The 22,380-nt window shown below is 33.1% G+C and overlaps 1 protein-coding gene and 1 long non-coding RNA gene across 5 annotated transcripts in view; one reads left to right on the top strand and one right to left on the bottom strand.

Moving 5' to 3' along the window:
* Positions 1-1,817: 1,817 nt before the first annotated feature.
* LOC127706772 (uncharacterized) overlaps positions 1,818-22,380 on the top strand; it is a 27,525-nt gene continuing 6,962 nt past the window's right edge. The window contains exons 1-2 of one of the 2 annotated variants that reach the window (XR_007984561.1): positions 1,818-1,846; positions 7,905-7,972. This is a non-coding gene — a long non-coding RNA (uncharacterized LOC127706772). Of the gene's footprint in view, positions 1,847-7,307; positions 7,486-7,904; positions 7,973-22,380 lie in introns of those variants that run through there. The other variant, XR_007984560.1, reaches the window with a different exon arrangement.
* LOC127706758 (solute carrier family 45 member 3-like) overlaps positions 10,127-22,380 on the bottom strand; it is a 26,637-nt gene continuing 14,383 nt past the window's right edge. For all 3 annotated transcript variants that reach the window (XM_052211423.1, XM_052211424.1, XM_052211422.1), the window contains 2 exons: positions 17,194-18,772; positions 10,127-14,992 (listed from right to left, as the gene is read on the bottom strand). In XM_052211423.1, coding sequence (XP_052067383.1) covers positions 14,666-14,992; positions 17,194-18,772 — 1,906 coding nt within the window. In that variant the 3' untranslated portion in view covers positions 10,127-14,665. The remainder of the gene's footprint in view (positions 14,993-17,193; positions 18,773-22,380) is intronic.

Raw genomic sequence — 22,380 nt, 5'->3', positions numbered from 1 at the left:
ATGAAATTAAAGTCGACTTCTTTTAATTTTTCAGGTAAAGTCTGCCTCGTGAGAACAAAGGAGCGAGTCGGACACATGAGATGCACAACTGATTCCCATAGGTGAATTCCTATTTGATAATCCTTTATTTTTCCACGTGACAAATACGTTGCCAACAAGACTTGTTTCCAACTTCAGAGAACAATTTGGTTGACTCAGACTGAGAGTGGGTTTTTCTTTTATACAAACAAAGGTGGACGCATTCCTCATATGTCTTTAGGATTATAATGAGAATACTTGTGAAAAGCGGGCCTTAGTGTTCGAGCTGTATCAATATGCAGTTATCACTAGCCTGCCAACTCCGTAGGTGCTTGAGGACAGGACCCTCTGTTGAGCCCCATAGTCCCTCTCCCTTTGTTATTAGAAATCCAATCGTGGCGCGGTGTGTTCGATTCAAATATTAATTTACTAGGATTGTTGGTTTTCCTGCCGAAGGTCAGTAGTTTTTTCCGGGTATTATGACTTCTTCCGCCAAAAAAACCCCTAAAAAACTGGCATCCATGATATAGCGAAGGTCACCGTAAGTGGCGTTTAACACCACCAAACAAACAAACAATACTAGTATACAAATGTTAGTATTTTTTAGTATCCACAACTGACAGCACCCGTAGAATAAGTAGGTTCAGGATAAACTTGAAACTTGTAACTAAAATAGAGTTAAATAACATGGGAAGAGATTTCGTTGAGCATTTGGCAAACCCACCAAAATCACGTTGTTTGTAAAGACACTTTTGTATATTGGGTATTCAGTAAAACCTTGAAAGGAAGATCAAGTTCTGCAGCTTTGGTTGAAAAAAAAAATGATTGTATGTTCTAGCGAGCGTCGCATGAGTATATTTTTGGGCTTCAACGCGAATTGTTAATACGGCTAATTCCATAATCAAACAGTTTATATAGTGTGACGATATTGGTTTGAAGAGCAACGATCTAATTAAAATATAGATCCCCGATTTCATTATCCTTATATATACGAGCACGCAAGTTGTGGTGGATCTGTATTTTAATCAGATTGGCTTAACAACATGTGGGTCTTGTAAAGGAAGGTACATCACAAGTGTTCAACGTTTGTCAGGAGTGTTTCTTTTTTATTCCTACTCCAAATAACGACCTCACAGTCCTAACTAATTTCCGATCTACCAGACCTTGACAGTTGATACTAATGCAAAATGAACACCAAGATAATTTTTTTGAAATATTAAAAAAATATCGTTACAATGAAGTATAAGCAACTGTCAAACTGTTACTACCAAAAAAACTTTAAAATTGAAATTTCCATCAAAATTAAGATTACATCCGTATTTTAGTGTATTCAGCATATATACATATGTGCTAGATTGGAATTTAGTATATTTTTGTAATCGTAAATTTGTATATATTGATTATATTTATTGGAACAAAATGATTTGCATACTATTGATATTATTAGTTACAAATTGAATGGTATTTAATTTGTAACTAATAATATCAATAGAATGAAAATCATTTTGTTCCAATAAATTTAATCAATATATACAAATTTACAATTAATTTGTGCAGTCTGAATACTGTTATACTGACCAGTTTACCTGTTTTTCTATGTTACCTTAATTTCTATATTTAGAATCTTAATTAAGGCTATATTTCTTTATGAATAGTGATCTTTGTCACATGTTCTTTTTGGGGGGAAATTTCTAGTGTTCTGGACACTCTCATTTCAACTGTCTTATTGGGCAGTTATATTTGATAATTCTGGAGTTTGTAAATTGGCTTGATATATATTGCTGTACTTATTGCTGAATCTTTGGGAATCTAAATTATTACTTTACAGGTCAGTTGTATATATTTGATTTGATTAGTCCGTATTATTCATATTCGGATATTTTTTTGTCGTTGTCTACTACTCATCATGGCAGAACCAGATAAGATACAACAACAGTGTGATACTATGTATAGTACTTTCCAAGGCATGGGTCTCAACCCCAAGGGAGATAATCCAGAGGATTTGGATAAATGGATTCAGGATTACATCACTCACCAGAAAGAGCACAAGCCATTTGAAAATGTTCTTTTGACTCCACCACCTATTACAGCGCCAAAAGCAGAAACAGGAGCGGTATTGAAAATTGCACCAAAGCCAACTGTAACCATGTCATCATATCCACCCAAGGTTAGGAATTTCTCAGGTGGAGATAACAAGGGCGAGATTGCATATGATATATTGAGATATGATGTGAAGATAGCTTTAAAAGATCCAACTTATACCAAGACATAAAAGGACTTTGCCATCCGTCGATCAGCTGCACGTATGGTAATGTACCAAGGATCGGATAAACTAATCAATGACTTATTGGAAATTTTAGACAGCATTTATGGAAGTGTGGACAATAAAGAACAACTTCTGTCCGAATTTTACAGTGCCCGCCAAAAGGAAGATGAAGATGTAACTACCTGGAGCAATCGACTTCAAGATATTTTAGGAAAAGGAATTGAAAAGGGTATTATTCAGTATCACGAGATGAACATAATGCTTCATGCCATGTTGTGGACTGGATTGAGACAAGAATTGAAAGATGTTAGTGGCCATAAGTATGACTTCATTCAAGATTTCAACCATCTCAGAGTTTCACTTAGACAGATTGAGAAAGACCATCAACCGAAAAAGTCCACCAAGCCTAACACTGCTAAGGCAGCTACTACTACTTCACCTGAAACAAATGATTATGAGGAATTGAAAGGTATGGTACAACAGTTGACTCATCAATTTACAGAACTACGAGATCAACGTCAACAGGAACATACACCATATAGAGGTAGTGGTAGGTATAGAGGTTTAGGTAGGGGAGGCCGCAGAGGCTGGAACCAAACCTCAGGACAGAACAACAATTGGCAAAATCAAGGACAGAACAACAATTGGCAAAATCAAAAAACACAAGATTCTGTACAGCAATATCCTCAGCAACAACAAAGCAGGAATGATTATCCAATAGTTTGTCGTCGTAGTGGACAGGAAGGCCATATACAGATAGGTTGTAGAGTAAGAATTGACCACTCGAGGATTTAAACGTCAGGAAACCTGTACAGAGGGGCCGGTATTAGGTTTGAGTAGGAGGAATTATGGTTCCATGGTTAGGAACAACATTGTGAAGAGCATTACATCTCCAGGTATATTTGGAAAACCGACTGAAGCTGAAATATTTATAAATGGACACAGATAACCAGCATTATTGGATACAGCTTCTACAGTATCAACTAAAGCTGAATCGTATTATCAGGAACATCTTACTCAGTCAACACCTCTGAAGAATTTAGACTCTATTTTGGAAATTGAGACAGCTGGAGGAACTCAACTACCATACTCAGGATTCATAGAAGTTAATATTAAGACACCAGGGAATAGCAACATCAATATTAAGCACATCTTACTTGTAGTACCAGATAACCGTTATAGTCAACATGTACCAGCATTAATAGGAACCAACATTTTAGATCAACTTATATTGGAACTTCAAGAACAACATGGAGCCAAATATTTACAGAACGCAGCATTGGAAACTCCATGGTACATGACATTTCGTTGCATATCAATGAGAGAAAAAGAATTGTCAAAGAATAACAACCGATTAGCCATTGTAAGATGTCAACAGGGAATTACCATCCAACCAAATACCATGAAGGAAGTTACAGGATATTATGATAGAGAAATTCCATAGTGTACAACACCATCTATCTTACAGTCAAGTGAGTTATCTACAGAATGCAAGGACATCGACATGGAACCACCATTACACCAGTATGAATACAAACAGAATGGAACGATAACAGTTAGAATGTCGAATACAACCACAAGGACTTTCACCATACCTCCGAAGTCCATTATATGCGAGATTCAACCAGTAACCATTGAGAAACAACCCAAACCAGAAAAAGATGATGGTAATTGGTTATTAGAGCAAGTTGATATCACTGAAAGTGACCCTAACAACACACAGTTACAGGTAGGTAAGCAGTTGATTGTCGGATATTCTGACATCTTCAGCAAAAGAGATCACGATATAGGTCACACTGACAGAGTGAAACACCGTATTGATTTATACAAACAGAGACCATTCAAGCAGGCATATAGGAGAATACCAGCATCCATGTATGACGAAGTCAGGTCACACTTACATCAGCTTATGGACATAGGGATTATAAGACCTTCCCGATCACCTTTTTCATCAAATGTCGTCCTCGTCAAGAGGATATCAGGAGCATTAAGAATGTGTGTGGATTACCGTCAGCTTAATCTTCAAACTAAACGGGATAGTTATGCTCTTCCATGCATTGAGGAATTGTTGAATTGCTGCCAGGGAAGCAAGTTTTTCTCCGTAGTCGACATGAAGTACGGATATCACCAAGTAGAAATCCTGGAAGAACACAAGAAACGGACTGCCTTTCTGTAGGACCGTTAGGTTTTTATGAGTTTAACCGGATGCCATTTGGGTTGACGAACTCCCCAGCGACATATCAACGACTGATGGAGGATTGCTTGGCTGAATACAACTTAAAGATCTGTTGCATATTTATTGACGACATTATCATTTTTGGAAAGACATTCGAAGAGCACCTGGAAAATTTACAGCTTGTATTTCAACGTATCAGAGAGGCCAACCTGAAGCTGAGTCCAAGCAAGTGTGATTTTTTCAAAAGGAAGTTTTAGTACATTGGTCATGTAGTATCTGAAGAGGGAGTAGAGATTGATCAGGACAAGACAGACCGTGTAGTCAACTGGCCTACACCAACAACACCAGAGGATGTACGTAGATTTTTAGGTTTCGTAGGATACTACAGGCAATTGACAGATCTTATTCCTACACCACATAAGAAGACAAAAGGAAAAGTCAAGAGTAAGAAGGACTGGATGTGGAATGAGGATCAGGATAAGGCGTTTCAAACCTTAAAGGACAATCTTGTTTCCGCACCGGTACTTGGTTTTGCAGACAGTTCGCTTCCATACGAGATACACACTGATGCATCTGGGGAAGCACTTGGAGCAGTTCTATACCAGGAGCAGGGAGGCCTAAAGCGTGTCATCAGCTAGTCGTGGTTTGAACAATGCAGAGAAGAAATACTCACCACATAAGAGGGAATTCCATGCACTCAAGTGGGCCATCTGCGACAAGTTCATGGCTATCTTTACGGCCAACAGTTCACAGTTCTCACTGACAACAATCCAGTAACCTATGTTTTGACCACCGCAAAGTTGGATGCAACAGGACATCGCTGGTTGGCAGCACTTGCAGCATTCAACTTTGACATACAGTATAGACCAGGACGAAACAATGCAGATGCAGATGCTCTTAGCCGTCTACCTATTAGCATTAAAGCGGTTCAAGCCATCTGTAATTCCACAGTCTCGAGGTCCCACATTGAAAACCTGACGCTCAACCCAGAGTTAGTATTAGATGATTATGACCCAAGAGGAACAGGTACCGGGAACCTTATTGACTGGGAAAAGGTTCAGCATTTTGATCCTGACATACACCGTATCATTGAGTACATCAGAGAAAACAAGAAACCATCATTGAGAGAGGTTGGACCAAACCCTTAACTCAAGCAGTATAACCACCTGAAGCTGATAGATGGAGTACTTCATCGAGCAACATCTATAAATGAAGAAGAAAGACACCAGTTAGTATTGCCTATCACACATGTACCTACTGTAATCCAAGCTATCCACAACGACATGGGTCATCCTTGTAAAGATAGGACCTTATCTTTGATAAAGGACCGTTTCTACTGGCCAGGAATGTACAGCGATATTGTAACTAGGATTTCAGAGTGTGGTAGATGCATCAGAAGGAAGACTCCTACCACTCAACGAGCTCCTTTAGTGAACATCACAACTAGTTCTCCGTTAGAACTAGTCTGCATGGATGTCTTGACACTGGAACCATCCAAGGGAGGTCATCAACACCTGTTAGTGATCACAGATCATTTTACCAGATTTGCCATGGCCATTCCAACAAGAAACCAGTAAGCCAAGACTACGGCCAAAACGTTCTTTAATCACTTTATTCTCCACTACGGGATACCAGAGAGGATACACTCGGACCAAGGAGCCAATTTGAAGAGTAAAGTGATCAAAGAATTGTGTAACACCACTGGCATGAAAAAATCCAGAACTACCAGCTACCATGCTATGGGCAATGGAATGTGTGAACGTTTCAACAGGACACTATTAGAGATGTAAGGATCCTTGGAACCAGACAAGAAAGCTTCTTGGAGGGATTATGTCGCTCCACTAGTTCACGCCTACAACTGTACACGTCATGACAGCACTGGACAGACACCTTATCTGCTTATGTTTGGTAGAAATCCATGATTGCCAATTGACGTAGTATTTGGCTAAAGAGAGAACGAGAAGGAACCAAGCTCGGAATACATCAAGGAGTTGCGACACAGGATAGCTCAAGCTCACGACTTAGCCACTGCAGCAGCAGATGACGCAAGGACCAAACAAAAGAAGGCTTACAACATGAAAGTCAGAGGTGGTACCATTAAACCAGGAGACAGAGTACTAGTGAAGAGAGTCGCCTTCGAAGAAGGGAAACACAAGTTAGCTGACAAATGGGAGCATTACCCTTATCATGTCATCAGTCAACCGAACATCGACATACCAGTGTTTTCAATTAAGAAGGAGAATGGCGAAGGTAGAATAAGAACTCTCCACAGGAACTTACTCCTACCTATAGGATTTATAAGTGACACACCAACACCTGCTCCTAGGATAACCCGAAAAAGACCAACACCTGCCAAGGGGAGACAAAAACAGAAGGAACCGACCACCAAGAATGACTACTTTGAGGATACAACATCTGACGAGGAATCAAAGTCTGCAATCACCACCATGTCTGATTGGGAAAAGAAGATCCAGTGTCTGAAATCTTTTGCAGACCAGACAACTTTATTCCAAGATCTACAGACAAAGGCAGGTCGAACCATTCTGGACATTTTGAAGCCATCTACTAATGCTTCTACTTAGCAGGAAATGCCGAGACATCATTTTCCGGCTGGGGGGAGTATGTGGTAGAGTGGAATTTAGTATATTTTTGTAATTGTAAATTTGTATATATTGATTAAATTTATTGGAACAAAATGATTTTCATACTATTGATATAATTAGTTACAAATTGAATGGTATTTAAATTGTTCAGTCTGAATACTGTTATACTGATCAGTTTACCTGTTTTTCTATGTTACCTTGATTTCTATATTTAGAATCTTAATTAAGGCTATATATCTGTTTGAATAGTGATTTTGGTCAAATGTTCTTTTAGGGGGAAAATTTGTATTGTTCTGGACACTCTCATTTCAACTGTCTTATTGAGCAGTTATATTTCATAATTCTGGAGTTTGTAAATTGGCTTGATATATTTTGCTGTACTTATTGTTGAATCTTTGGGAATCTAAATTATTACTTTACAGGTCAGTTGTATATACTTTTCGCACATTATTTGAATAGTCTTAGAGTTTTAAACAGAGTATGCAAGATTTGGTTTGATTGATTGATTGAATGGATAAATGAATCTGTAGTGTGAATCTGACCTTTATGAATGATAAATACAATTAATTAACCATAAAATGCTTTAAAGTCATTAAAGATCGATAAATGATTAAAATATTAAATAATAGATTATAATGGAGTGAAATGATATAAAACAGAAAGAAAGAGTTTTCTTGTGTATAAATAAGAAGTAGCTAAATAGTTAAATATTCATTTTAAAACATTTATTATGTTTTATCATCTAAGAGAACAAATTTTTGTATGTTTACAGTGTGTTCATATAATGAAGTCATATTGTAGACATGGAACACATTAGTTATAAATTCATATTTATCTTCAGGTTAATATTTGATGTAGCCATACATATATGATGTACACAGTCTTGTGACCTTCAAATTAGTACTTGGGGTAAGCAAAGAGTTGTATTATGTAGTTTTATAATTTAGTTAATAATTTGCTTATTTTGTTTGCTTAGTTGCTGCATGTAGATGTTTTAATGCTTTGCTGTTTTGCTTCATTTATTAATATTTATGAATTCATGTATTTTTTACATGGTAACAGAATATTTATCGCAGTAAAGTTTATGAGATACATAAACTAATACCTGTAAGACACAAGTTTAAGTTGAGTCTTTGAGACAGAAAACATAGATGTAAAAGAGAATGACAATATTATTTTACTTAGAATGTTATACAGTGCAATGTACTTGTTCATAAACATGTCAGAGTTAACTTTCTTTGCACTAGTATTTATAGTATTTTATAATTGTGTTTTGTAGGGTCTTTATATGCGACTACTGTTATTTTGTTAATTCCTAAGACCTTAACTATTGTAAGGATTCTTTATTAAAGAAATATAGCCTTAATTAAGATTCTAAATATAGAAATCAAGGTAACATAGAAAAACAGGTAAACTGGTCAGTATAACAGTATTCAGACTGAACAAATTAAATACCATTCAATTTGTAACTTATAATATCAATAGTATGAAAATCATTTTGTTCCAATAAATTAAATCAATATATACAAATTTACAATTACAAAAATATACTAAATTCCACTCTACCACACATATATTTAAAAAATCTAGTCTTGTACCTGTGTCATAATGAAGACGTTTGGGCGTCTCCAGTTGTTTCAGTTGATTAACTTGAGAACTGTTGAGCCCTAACTCGTTTAAATATGCTGTTACTTATGATTAAATTGGGGTCAAAATCGATTTTGACAATTTCCCATTTTGACGTTCAGGAGTTATTGTCCTTCACCAATTGGAAATTTGTTTTTTTTTTTATGTTGGTTCAATAACTGAAGAAGGTTTGATCGAATCCTTTTCAATTTTTTACATGTTCATTGTTGTTTCTCTAGACAAAATGGTGATCAAGATTGGTCTTGACGATTTTAACTATTACAGTACAGATTTTAAATTATGGCCCTTGATTACTTTAACAATGATATATCTGTAAGAAAATTCATGTTTGCTGTCGTGTTCTAGTACAGGCTAATATCTTTATGGTCAATTGTCGAATGAATTTAATGTGAGACTACCATTACACAGTGTTATAGTGGTCTCAGATTCAAACAATTAATTTCTTTACCAAAATAAAAATGGCAAACAACTTGACAATAATGAGTCACAATTACTAATGCAGAAAGAGCCAATTGGAACGTAAATGTTCTAGAATCTTATCTGTATCATACCAAATATCAGCTTAGAAATTGTAAGAAGGGTCTAAAACAATGTCCATCAACGAACATATATGACTGACTTCTTGAATGTTGTTTGCTTAATGTCCAGTGGCAAATAATTCATCCACATTCAGAACAAGAATGGTGATCATGGGTAGAAAAGACTTGGTTGTTAGATATGTACTCTTTATTTCATTGGTAAAGATCTCCTGCAATTATCAAGATGATGAACACTACAAACGTGCTTTTTGATACATTAATTACTTATTGTTCATAGGATTTTAATCTCCTTTACTTCTAACTGATATCCCTTCTTTTTCCAATTTAAGAGTTTTTTCTTCTGCAGTTTTGATTTCATCAAATGTCTATATCTGTGTATGTTTCTTTTTATGCAGTGTTGATTTAAAAAAAAAATACCCGTATTCGTGATGTTCAGATAAAACGGGAAATGGTGTATCCTACACAAACTGTTTGTTCCCGAGATAATTCATAAATGGTTGTAGTGGCATATTTATTTACGAAATCTATCCTTTTCTTTGTCATTACTAGATACTTGTTGATGCACTGTGATATGTTCTTGTTGTTGCATTCATTACGAAGTCCTTCGTAGGGCAACAAATTGTAGAATTTGTAGTAAGATTTCAATAGTTTAACATGTACTTTACCAATTACTCCAATGAAGACTTCTGCCAAGTTTGGGTTCAACCTTAGTATGAATTACTAAACCTAAACACATCAATTATTCCTTTTAAGATCAAGAGATCAAGATCAAATGGGTCAATTCATTGGTCAACGAGAGAGAGAGAGAGAGAGAGAGAGAGAGAGAGAGAGAGAGAGAGAGAGTATGATCTTGTCAAAAAATCAATCAAACAAAGTATATCCTCAAAAATTTAATAGTATGGTAATAGAAATAAAAAAGGTAAACAAAAACAAATTATAATATTAAAAATTCAGTATTTCAATGTTAAATTACATTATGTAAATTCAGAAATTTTTGCAATGTTTTTATTATTGCAAAGGAACAGGTTTCGCAAAATAAAAACATTTTCAATTTTGAAAGCATTATTTATATGCAACAATTTCTAAAATTGCAATAACTAACCTCACATTTCCAATGATATATGCAAGCAAAAATTTCAGAACCAACATTAGATGATAAATTTTAATGGGAACATTTTTCATATGCATAGCAACAGAAAACTACAGTCTCAATGAAGCAAGGCGCCTCCCTATATATATATATATAGCTCACCTGCTTATATTATTCTGTAGAAAAATTCATATATAATCAATTTAAAAAATAATCCTATAAGGAAATGCATTACTGTGTTCAATGGCAGTATTAGGGACATTTTGTTCACAAATAAATATGTCTAGAGCATTTTATACGCTCATCCACAAATCAGTAAGAGTGGACATTGTTTGTAGATTAAGTACATGTGATTGAATAAAATAAACAGTTGTTAAAAAAAATATAACTTTTTGTAAAAGCATACTTGAGTCATCATGAGACAAACATGTAGTTTATGACAATTTATAATTAAGTCTCTTCACTTATAAATAAAATGACTTAAAAGTAAGTTTTATCTTTTATCAGAATATCGTCAAAATAAAGCTTACTTTTATCAGTTGTGACATTTTGATAAAATTTCCTGTGATTGGATAAAGGCAGACTTAAGTTATAAAAGTCATATACAACATTGCCTAGTAGTTGATTATTACAGTCACTCAACTCTGGAATGACTCATTTGAAAATCATTAAAATTGAAACATAGCTCGTCCATATTAAACAAATAGTGTGTACAAATTTCTTAGCTTTTGAAAACATACTTGAGTTATTCTGGGATTTATGGAAACTACTTATTTATTGATGATTTAAGTAAATGAACATCAATTGAAAATTCCCAAGTCATCATTGACCTAACATTGTCTTAAACAATTGGTAAGGATTCATCTAAGCACAAGTTTGTGTAAAAGTTTGATAAGGATTCCTTTAACCATAAGATTGTGAAAATAAATTGATTAGTTCATTCATAAGTTTGATTTGGTGATGATTTGTTTATTCATAAGATTGATTTGGTGATGATTTGTTTAAGTATAATATTGTAATAAAATTTGAAAAGGATTACTTGGTGCATACTTCAGATAGATGAGAGTGCTTTGATACATGGACAGAGATATACCATAATACTTTCACCTTCCAAAACAAACAATAATAATACCAATGTATAAATGATTACCACTACCTCATATAATAGAGTTCCCTCAAGTCTCTATTCTTAGACCCTTATTTAAGAATGCACTATAATTCAATGTTTGACATTTTTTAATGATAATAAAACAAATAACGTTTTAATTTGGTTTTGATATAGCATGCTAAATAAAATCTGAGCAATAAGAACAACATTTCAAACTTCTAAAAATTAAAAATAACATTTAACAGTTCTACCAAAAAATGTCTACTCTTGTTCTATGTTCTTCATCCAACCAGAATGAATCAAGGGTTTTGTAAAAATTACTTTCAATTAACTTTTCCTGCCTTATTTGACATTTAAATGATCAGTTTATAAATGTCAACTTAGCTGGACTTATACCCCTGGCGATCCCCTGCATCCTAGATTGACTGAGTAAGCTAGTGACTGACATACAGGGAATCATAGAAGTTGATTAAATATAAATTTCAACATTTTTCTTGTGTTTTATATGATTTTGTCTCAGATGCATGTACATCCATGTATATTGGCATATCAGGATCTTACAATACAAGTATACAAGGTTTCATATAGACATAATGGGCTATCTTTGAGAAGTGGCAATGACAAGGTAGGATTTGGACATAGCCCAAATTTTCTAAGATTAAAGAGGCATCACTATGGGAAATTTCAGTGGAATGGAGCATTCTACCCACTTGCACATTTTAACAACCTAGTTTTCTGTAGATATGATTAAAAACATGTACATGATGCAGGAAGACTTGCAATGACAAGGTTGGTTTCTGAAGAGAGTCAGAATTTCTTAGGTGAAAGGGGCATAATTCTGGATAAACTAAATAGAATAAAATTCTTTCACTTGGTAATGTTTGCATATATTGATCATTTATTCTATACAGTTTGAAGTGAATCGAACAAAGGATAAAAAAGTTGGTCCAGACAGATAGACAGACAGATTCCTATATACCTATACCACTTTGTCTGCAGAGGGTATAATAAACCCAGTAGTTTCATAGGAGACGAAGAAAAAGTAGAAAATAAATGACTCAATTCTAAAGAGGGATGATGAACCCAGACTGATAGTGTTGGCAATAGCTCACACTGGCACCAACAGGTAACCACTATCTAAAATAGAACAACTTAACAATAATATCTAAAGTAAATATATATAAACAAAAGTAATATTTAAACATTATTACCAATTCATAAATAAGACAATATAGTGAAAGTACTCTTTAAGTAATCATAAAAGCCACTAAAATACTAAAAATAAATGGTTTTTCCTTTGGCTTTTAAAATCATTTGAAATGACAGAAAAGTATACAAGCTACCTGAATTAATTTGATCATGAAACAAATAGTGCTAAGTAGAATATATCCCTCAATAAATCATACACAAAATAACTATAAGTACAATTGAAATCAATAAAGTAAATAAAGTAATGCTTACATACAATCTTATTAAAATACAGATCCTGTATCAACGCTTCTCTTACAAGGATCTGACCAAGCTTGGTTTACAAGGATCTGACCACACTTTGCTTACAATGATCTGACCACTCTTCGCTTACAAGGATCTGACCATGTCTTGCTTACATGGATCTGACAACACTTCGCTTACAAGGATCTGACAACACTCTGTTCTACTTTCTGTTTTAAAGACCTTTCAGGATTCTCTGGTTTTGTCATAATGATACACACCTTCCAAAAAATTTGAAGGCTGATTTCTTTGACTGATGCAATAATTACCAGAACAGAATAAAACTGGAGTGTTGTCAGATCCTAGTCAGCAAAGAGGGGGCACAGGAACTACACTTTAAAAATTATCAGGATAAATTATGGTACAAGTATTAAATCTCACTATTTCACTGTACATTCATTGTGAAAAGAGTATTCTCTGTAGTAAGACTATTTACGGGTCAGGTTTAATTAAATGAGATGAACTTAGATTTATGTGACAATAATCAGAACATATTTCTCCCTACAAAATTAGTTTTTGCTAAACTAATCAAAATTTAAAATTTAAACCCACAAATATTTACACAAGTAAGAAACTACTGTTTGTCACCTAGAACATTTGGCTACTATATGGTCAATGAGGTGAAAATATAAATGAGACTAACAATGTTGATGGCTTCCTTTTGGTCAGAACAAAGCGGAGAGAGCTGAAGAAACGAAAAATTGGTTTGGATCCTCTACTTCCTTGAGTAATTCAGAGAAATCTAGTCAGATATCACTAACAACAGCCATGAATTACTTGAATAAATATAACTCTTATGATCTTTATACAACTTTAGCACAAAATGATGACATAAGGCTAAAAAAAAACAGCATTATAACGCATCATAAAAAAATATTCTAACCTTCTCATAATTGGTGCTAAGCTTCTGTTCAAAGTATTATCAGAAAATTTTTGATTATTTAAAATTTTGTATTCTTTTTCATGCATTGAAGAAAAAATGGTTGGTGCTAAGCTTCTGTTCAATGTATTATCAGTAAATTTTTGATTATTTAAAATTTTGTATTCTTAGTAATCATATAAGTTTAGAACAAGTATACATATTTAAAAATTCCACAAAATATCAATAACAATACAACAATATCTTAAAAACAAGAATGACATGACATTCCAGGAAGACAAAATTTGGCACAACTTTCATCATTCTTTAGCACATTAAAATGCAGATAAACAAAGTCATGATAGTGTCATGATTGAGTTTTTTCCAATCTAAATCTGACTACCTTTAAAAGTGTAACTAACTTAAAAACATAAAATAAAATACATGTGTATGATTATATTTGATTGGATATAATATAGTGATTCAGATAGGAAGACATATTAAATAAGATCAACATACTGGTTCATAAAAACCTATCTAAATAAACCCCTGGACAAACTCAAAAAAATTGCATCAGAATAAAGCTTCACATAAATAATTTATATTGTTGCCATTAGATTTGTATCCCATGTCTGCATTTTGTAACTTTGGTCAAGACAAAAATGTTACAAACTAAGAAATTTTGGCAGTTTTTTAGTTAATAGAATAAATATGACAGAATGCGTGTCTCATAAATTATTATTTAGGACAAGTGTTCAATCATACATATTTGAGACAAAGCTTTGTAAATATTTACAATTATTTTACAAATATTTTTGGTCACTACAAAGTTTAGATAAGACTAGTTTCATTTTAAATATATAACTGTTCAACAAAATAACCCTATAAAATAACAATAAATAAATATAACAATAACACATAAGATGTTCAATATTCTCATTTTCTCCCTTGGCTTTGGTAGAACATGGTGTAGATCATGTTTGCTAGATATAATTCTTTGTACACAAATACAACTCAGAATACCCATGGCACCAGCAGTGACCATGTATGACAAAACTGTTCCAGTCATGTGGACAATATATCCCATCAGCCCTGACAAAACAACTTGTGACAGAAAGTAGGCAGTATCTAATGTACCCATATCACCACCTACTCCACGACTAGGTCCATTACTGTTGACATCATAGAAGAAAACCTGAAAAAACCAACAAATTAACATACAAATCATACTGTGTAATTTAGATTACTGTGTAGTATAATTGGCATTGTGACAAAATTTCCCATGATTCCATTGAAGGGAAATTAAATCATATAGAAGAAATCTAAAATTGTGCTTATTTTCTGTATTTAAAAGGACATGACTTGATAAATACATGAAATAAGAAAATATATAAAATTTTAGCCTGAGCTTTATTCAGTGGTCCCTATAAAACAGTCCCAAATTCTTAATGATTTTTTTCAAGGCAAGCTAATAATTATTCAAATGGAAACAAATTTAACAAATAGATCGTGAAGAATTAACTAATTTTTCAAAAGGCATTAATATTAAGGTAAAAGGACAATTTTTATTAACAGGAAAGAAAACATGAAAAATGAATACCCTGTTTTTATAAGAAATTGGGACTTTTGTCGTTTCATCTTTTTTCTGAAGACCTAGCTTCCAACTACTACTTCTATTGGGGACTTTTTTTTGGGGTCTCATAACCTTGACTACTCATAAAAGTCTTGCACGGTCAGAATCTCCAAACTGATCATTTATATTTCAAACATTATTATTACTATTCTGTATTCCTTTATGGTCAATTGTTATATCCTATAAACAATAATTTAATACCCAAATGGAATAATAACAATAATTTAATACCCAAATGGAATAATAACAATAATTTAATACCCAAATGGAATAATAACAATAATTTAATACCCAAATGGAATAATAACAATAATTTAATATCCAAATGGAATAATAACAATAATTTAATATCCAAATGGAATAATAACCATGATAACATGATTTCCTCTTGACCTATCAAAGTTAAAGCGTGAACTTATCATGTTTATACTGTATTCAATTTAGAACACTAGTAGAGTAATAAGTATATACTAGAAGTTTATATTGCCTGATTGCAGTCATGGCAATGGGTGAAATACATTATTTTCTCTTTAAAATTGCAAGTTGTTTTTTTTTGTGTTCAATGCCACTTTCAAAGACATTTTGTATATTATGGTGGCTGGTTGAGGAAGCTGGAGTTCCATGAGAAATCCACCAACATTTTTCAAAGACATTTTGTATATTATGGTGGCTGGTTGAGGAAGCTGGAGTTCCATGAGAAATCCACCAACCTTTGGCAGGAAAACTGGTTGTCTTAAACTTGCAGTGAGGTGAGAGTTTTTTGCTCTGTGTTGAAGGCCTCACTGTGACTTTGAGATGAAGAACACTTCAACAGCAATAAAAGCATATACTGATGTTGTGTCATGTATGGACATCCCTAATCCTTAATTGTCTAATAATCCTTGTCAATTCCTTGTAAATAAGTAAAGATTAATGTATAATCATTTCTTTTTAGGAAAAATGGACAAGAACTCTTTGGCATGTGTATTTTATTAATTTGATAGATGTAATTTAACAGCATTGTTCCATTCTAATTGCCAAAACACTATTTTTTTTCCTTTCCTCTAGTTTGAATATGACTGTCACAAACACAGAAAAGGCTTTAAAAGAGTATTAGCTTTGATTTAGACAAAAAATTAAAGGTATGATTAATTTGTTTCAAACATTAATACAAGCAAAAATTGAAATATTAATTTGCTATTAGAAGTCACCTTTGTTCAATTTTGTAAAAATAAGCCCCAAAACATCAGTAATATATAAGTAGACCTCATTTGGGTCTTTAAGCATACAACCTTTAGTTGCATTGGAGATAGATGGGTTGTGCATGTTCAATTATCAGAACTGAAAAAAATGTCAAAACTGAAAAGTGAAACAAGAAAGCCACCAAGAAGAACCACTTCGTTCACTCATGCTGATACTTTTTTTACAATTTCATGCATTGGTTATTGTAACCTATGGAACTTTTGTAATTCTGGTATCTTTTAGTATGTTATGAATCAAATTTAAGAGTTTGACTCAATTACTGTAAATTGAGAAATTATTGCCATTTTTGAAGAATGAACAAAAATGTGAGATTAATCATTGCGATATGAGGAAAATCGGCGTACAAATATATATATTGAATATCAGAATGTAACTTCTTATTATTGCGATACTAACTCTGTTGCATTATTCGCATTAATAAAAACCTCGCAATAATTTCTGAATTTACAGTAAGTGGTAATAAATTTGGCAGCTAGTGCCCCTTTACACTGATAATAATAATAAAAAAAATATAAAATTACCTGTTTGTCTGTATGATAGGTTGTAACTAGTATAAATGGAATGGTTGTCAATGTTGCATAGGCAAATCCTGTAAATGCTGCCATTAAATTCACTATGTAAATATTTCTCCAAGTCACCATACAAAACATGGCTATTGTAAATGAAAACATTCCAAAGAAGTATGTCCACCTTGTTCCAAACTTATTCACAAGCCTCTCCACTAGGAACGCATATACAGCTGATGTTATACAATGAAATAGTAATCCCCAACTTGCCATTCGGACTCCTTCATCATAATGATTACGTAGAATTGAGTTTTCAGGAGCATTGGGGTTGCCACCATATATGGCTTGTCCAACAAAATCAGTAAAAAATAAATTAAATCCCATTAGGGCTGTCCAACTGCAAAAGTTGGCTAATGCTAAAACTTTTAAGACATATGGGATATTTATTAAATTTTTCACAGTTTCTGGAAGTTTTTCATATATAACTCTACCAACTGCTTTACAAATGTTTTGCAACACTGTTAAAACTTTGATACGTTTAAGTACAAATATCAATGGATATAAACAAATATTTAAAAGTAATGTGAAATAATTTCTTGTTTTTTTGCTTGATTTTGAGAAACTTTTATGACGTTTTTGTCTTCTAACTAGTTGTCCTGGGTAATAATTTTCTTCATCAGAATTTATGCTAGATTCATACCCAGATTCCAATGTACTTCCTGGCACTTTGAGTTCTGGGATTTCTGTTTCAAGTTGTTGTAAATCAAGCTGACTTGATACTCTTTCACTTAGAGGCTCTTCTTTTGCAACAATTATAGTGGCTGTGAACAAAAGTAAAAATAAAACAGTTAATACTGAAAACACAGTTTTTTCTTGGCTGCCGAAAAAGTGACCTATACTCATAGAATTCCAGTCTATTGCTGTAACTAGGTAACCTAGGAAACCACCACAGCTGACCATTTGTGAGTATATAGTAAATATTTGTTCGTGTTGATGAGTATCTTTTGATGCATCAGATAGAAGAGCTTCACATGGAGTCAAACATGCCTGACTAGTAAAATCTAAAAGTATCACACCAACAGTTAATCCTACAAGACACATTGTTTTACTAAATGATGTTTCTCCTAACAACTTTATAAATATTACATCTCCATATGGAATAAACAACAAGGAAAATAATAAAATAAGTGATAGCCCAGCTATAAACGGTCGCCTGCGACCAAAACGACTTGTACAACGATCACTTTCTTTACCAATAATAGGCACAACGATGAGTCCTAAGAATGGTCCCATGCCAAGTATTATACTCATGTTTTCTTCAGTGTATCCAGCTTTTAATAACATTGGTGGAATATAGGTAAAACCTGCACACGCACAAACTTCCACTCCACAAACAATGGCATTCAACAGAATCATCTGCATTAAAGTCAAAGTGCGTTTCGGTTCTTGTGTTCCTGTAGTGCCCTCTGATGGCATGATGCTTTGAAGATGTTGTGTGACCTCTACATTAGGAACAATCTCTGTAGATTCACATGAACTGTCATCCATGTTGGTGGAGGCCACAGACTGAATATTACTTGCTGAATGACTGCATCTTAAAATAAATGAAAAAAATATGAATATGCAGTGATTAGTTGGAGGAAAATTTAAAAAATATGAAATGGGTGAAAAAGTTGAGTTTTTCTGTAGAAAGCTGTATACATAAACATGAAAGATAACAATTGTCAATATTTACATAACATAGAAGTTTCATACGATTCCTTAATTTTGATTGGTCGAGGCATTTCAAATGCATAGAAAAAACAAACAAAGCTTGAATTAATTCGTCAGTTCATGTTTGTAGCATAACATTGTAATCATAAGAAATGAATGCTTCTTTTTGAAGTTTCAAAGGACTGTAAAAGTGTTAAATATGTGGCTTCAGTGCTTCATACAAAATATGCTTTGTCAATGCTTTTACACTGCAATAAAATAACAAAAAGAGGCATTCAATTTTTAAATAATAATGCTGCATTACAAGTCAAGCCATACATGTTAGATGCACTAATGAACAAGCATTCTGTGAGTACTGCCTGGCAATACATAGTCCCCTACTGGTAAAAAATTCATTGTACTGAAACAAAATGCTAACTTGATCTATATCAAAAGCTAGTATCTAGAAGGACATTTTGTAAAAATATATTTCCTGTTTTTTCCGTATATATCTTATAAATGGACTTAAGTTTTTCTTCCAGTTAACATTACATACAGTCTGTAATTAAAGTTTTTAAAACATGTACTAGATTCATTAACCATTCTGGATTTTTTACCAAAACTTCTTACAATCAAAAGATAGTATCTATAGGAAAATTTTTAATAATTTTTTCCCCATTTTTGTTGAGCCCGTGACTAGCAGCAAAAGTAGGTGAGACACTGGGTTCTGTGGAACTCTTACGAATTTTTGTTAAAATGTCTTTTTGTTTGAGTTAAGCCATTTCAATTGATATTTTATTGTGTGTCTTTCTATGTTGTAATGTTACACTAGTACTATTTCAGGTTAGGGTGAAGGTTGGAGCCTGTTAAAACATTTAAACCAGCTGCATTTGTTTGCATCTGTCCTAAGCTAAGTCAAGAACCTGTTTCAGTGGTTGTTTGTTGATGTGGTTCTTAAGTGTTTCTTGTTGTTTATAGAGATTAGACTGTCGGTTTTCCTGTTTGAATAGGCCACTTTTGAGTTATGTCCTTCACCAGAAAAATTCGTCAATTATTCACACCTTTCTATACGACGTCATTTACCAGATAGAGGGATCCCCTGTATCCCTGCACTATTAACGTTCATCAAGCGTCTTAGTGACGGCAGTGCTGATTTTCAATTATAAGAATCTAATTTGCCAAATAATTCGTGCAATATAGCATCATATTTTTCCGACCACTCGCTCAACATTAGAAAGGAAGTGACGATGCCCCTAAACGCACGAATGATGTTCACTAAAACCAAAGTTTTTGATGGAAATGCAAGGAACTCGAAAGTTGTCTTTTGTTCTACACTAGTCATTTTGGGGCCCTTGATAGCTTGCTGTTCGACGTGAGCCAAGGCTATGTGTTGAAGGCCATACTTTGACCTATAGTTGTTTACTTTTTACACATTTTGACTTGGATGAAGAGTTGTCTCTGTGGCACTCATACCACATCTTCTTATTTCTATATAACACTATAAATTTGAAAATATAAATAAATTTCATAAATAATTATAAGTTAATCTGTTATCAATTTCCTATTATTTTTTAAATACAAATAATCATTCGATTACAAAATCATGATATCTATATCAGCTGATAAAATTTCTTTTAAAAGTATTTACTCACAGATCGTCATCTAATCCTGCCGGAAAAATTTTTGCATAGGAAAACAGTTTGTTTTATAAAGTTTTATTTTTGTCATATGACATTTTTCAAAAATAAAAATAAAATATCTGTGTGTGGGCCCACTAATTGTAAAAATGCCAAAAAGGGAACTGCCAGTCAATGTGATATTTAAAAAGTATGGACAATTCAACCTTCTGTGTAGCTCCTATCGTGATGTGTACATGTATAATTGATTGACAGTGTTTATAATGGTTCTATTTTTGATCAAAACAATATTCCATACAATGGCAAAATTGTTAGTGAAAATAAGGGTTCTAAGACTGGCATCTGTGAAAGGTTGCAGAATATCTTTCAAAGTTTACTAGAATTAAAGCTAAACATCTTTACAATAGATCCAAACTGAGTCCAACAAAACATTTACTGTAAAAAAGTAAAAGATGCTCAGACAACCATTAAAAATTGCTTGATGAAGAAAATCAATATGAGCAGTCTTGAGTGAGGTGACTTGTTTTTTTAATAGAATATATATATGGATTACAGTGAGCATAGATATCTTTTACAATGCAATACAAAATATAAAAAAAACAAAAAAATTGCACAGTAGTGGTTGAAAGACAATGCAAAGAATGCAAAATAATGAAATGATACATCACCTGTTTGTATAAATTCAAAACATTTTTTCATAGAAATATTTCCAACCTTTTGATATTTCCATGATTTTGTTCATGCACATTTTCAGTATCTATGGTTTTAAAAAGATCTGAAGGCACCTTTCCAGTGTCTATGGCTTTATGAAGATCTGAAGAATCCATAAATTTCATATTCATACCACAATCACATCTGATCTCTTCTTTTATACACACATGATTTGAATAAGAACTGAATTTTTAACCTTTACTAAGTCAATAAAATCCACGTCACGAAATCTTTAGTAATTTTTTAAATGCTTTATCCAAATAAAAAATAAAATTTACTGATCTACTTTTTATAACCAGACCTTTAAATTTAAATTAATGCAGGTATAAATTTAACTATAGTATATAAATTCATGTATTGCATATCAAATGAGACTTCAGTTTCATTTAGTATTAATATTAATAATGGATGGACCCTATGGGTGTGAGAAACAGTTTAGACTATTTATTTATGTCATAACCTCATATTTCTTTATGGAAAGTAAAGCACAACCACTTTCATTTCCAAAGTACCTGTTACAAGTCAGGTATATGATAGTCATTCAGTTATAATTTTTAAGAAGATAGTTTCCCATAAACTGTTGACACAAAGAAATGTCTCGCTTTTCACAATTTTGATATAATGCAAATGTTGAAATTAAAATGGCAAAATTTAAACATGTAAACTAGACAAAATATTCAATGTCAATGAACCATGACTGAATGTGCAGGGCCAAATAACCTCAATGGAAATGAGAAATGTCAATGCTTATAAAACTGTGCGCATGAGTACCATATATATCGCAAATACCATTGACTTATCATAAGTGGTTCCCTTAAAACTAACCAAAACACAAACTTTATCTTGTAAACTATGCAAAAGTTTCAAAGTCAATGAATCATGATGATGGGGCAGGCCCATATAATCTCCATGGAAATGATACTCAGTTTTATCAAAATAGGATTTATATGTAAGCATGGGATCAACTCCACAGCAGGAAGAACAATACATTTGCAGGTCTAATATTGTTAGGCTTGATTTCTGATGAGGTTGCATTTTGATTTCTAATTTGAAAATAGAAGTAATCTTTTCATACAGTATACAACTATAAACTAAGAATTAATGCTAAAGACCTGAAAGTTTAAAATACTATTATGATCTGTTGACAAATGCGGCTATGAAA

This window comes from Mytilus californianus, unplaced genomic scaffold, assembly GCF_021869535.1.
Source record: "Mytilus californianus isolate M0D057914Y unplaced genomic scaffold, xbMytCali1.0.p SCAF_6, whole genome shotgun sequence".
Lineage (NCBI taxonomy): Eukaryota > Metazoa > Mollusca > Bivalvia > Mytilida > Mytilidae > Mytilus > Mytilus californianus.
The sequence above is the reverse complement of the archived record's forward strand: the minus strand, read 5'-3'. Positions and strand labels throughout refer to the sequence as shown.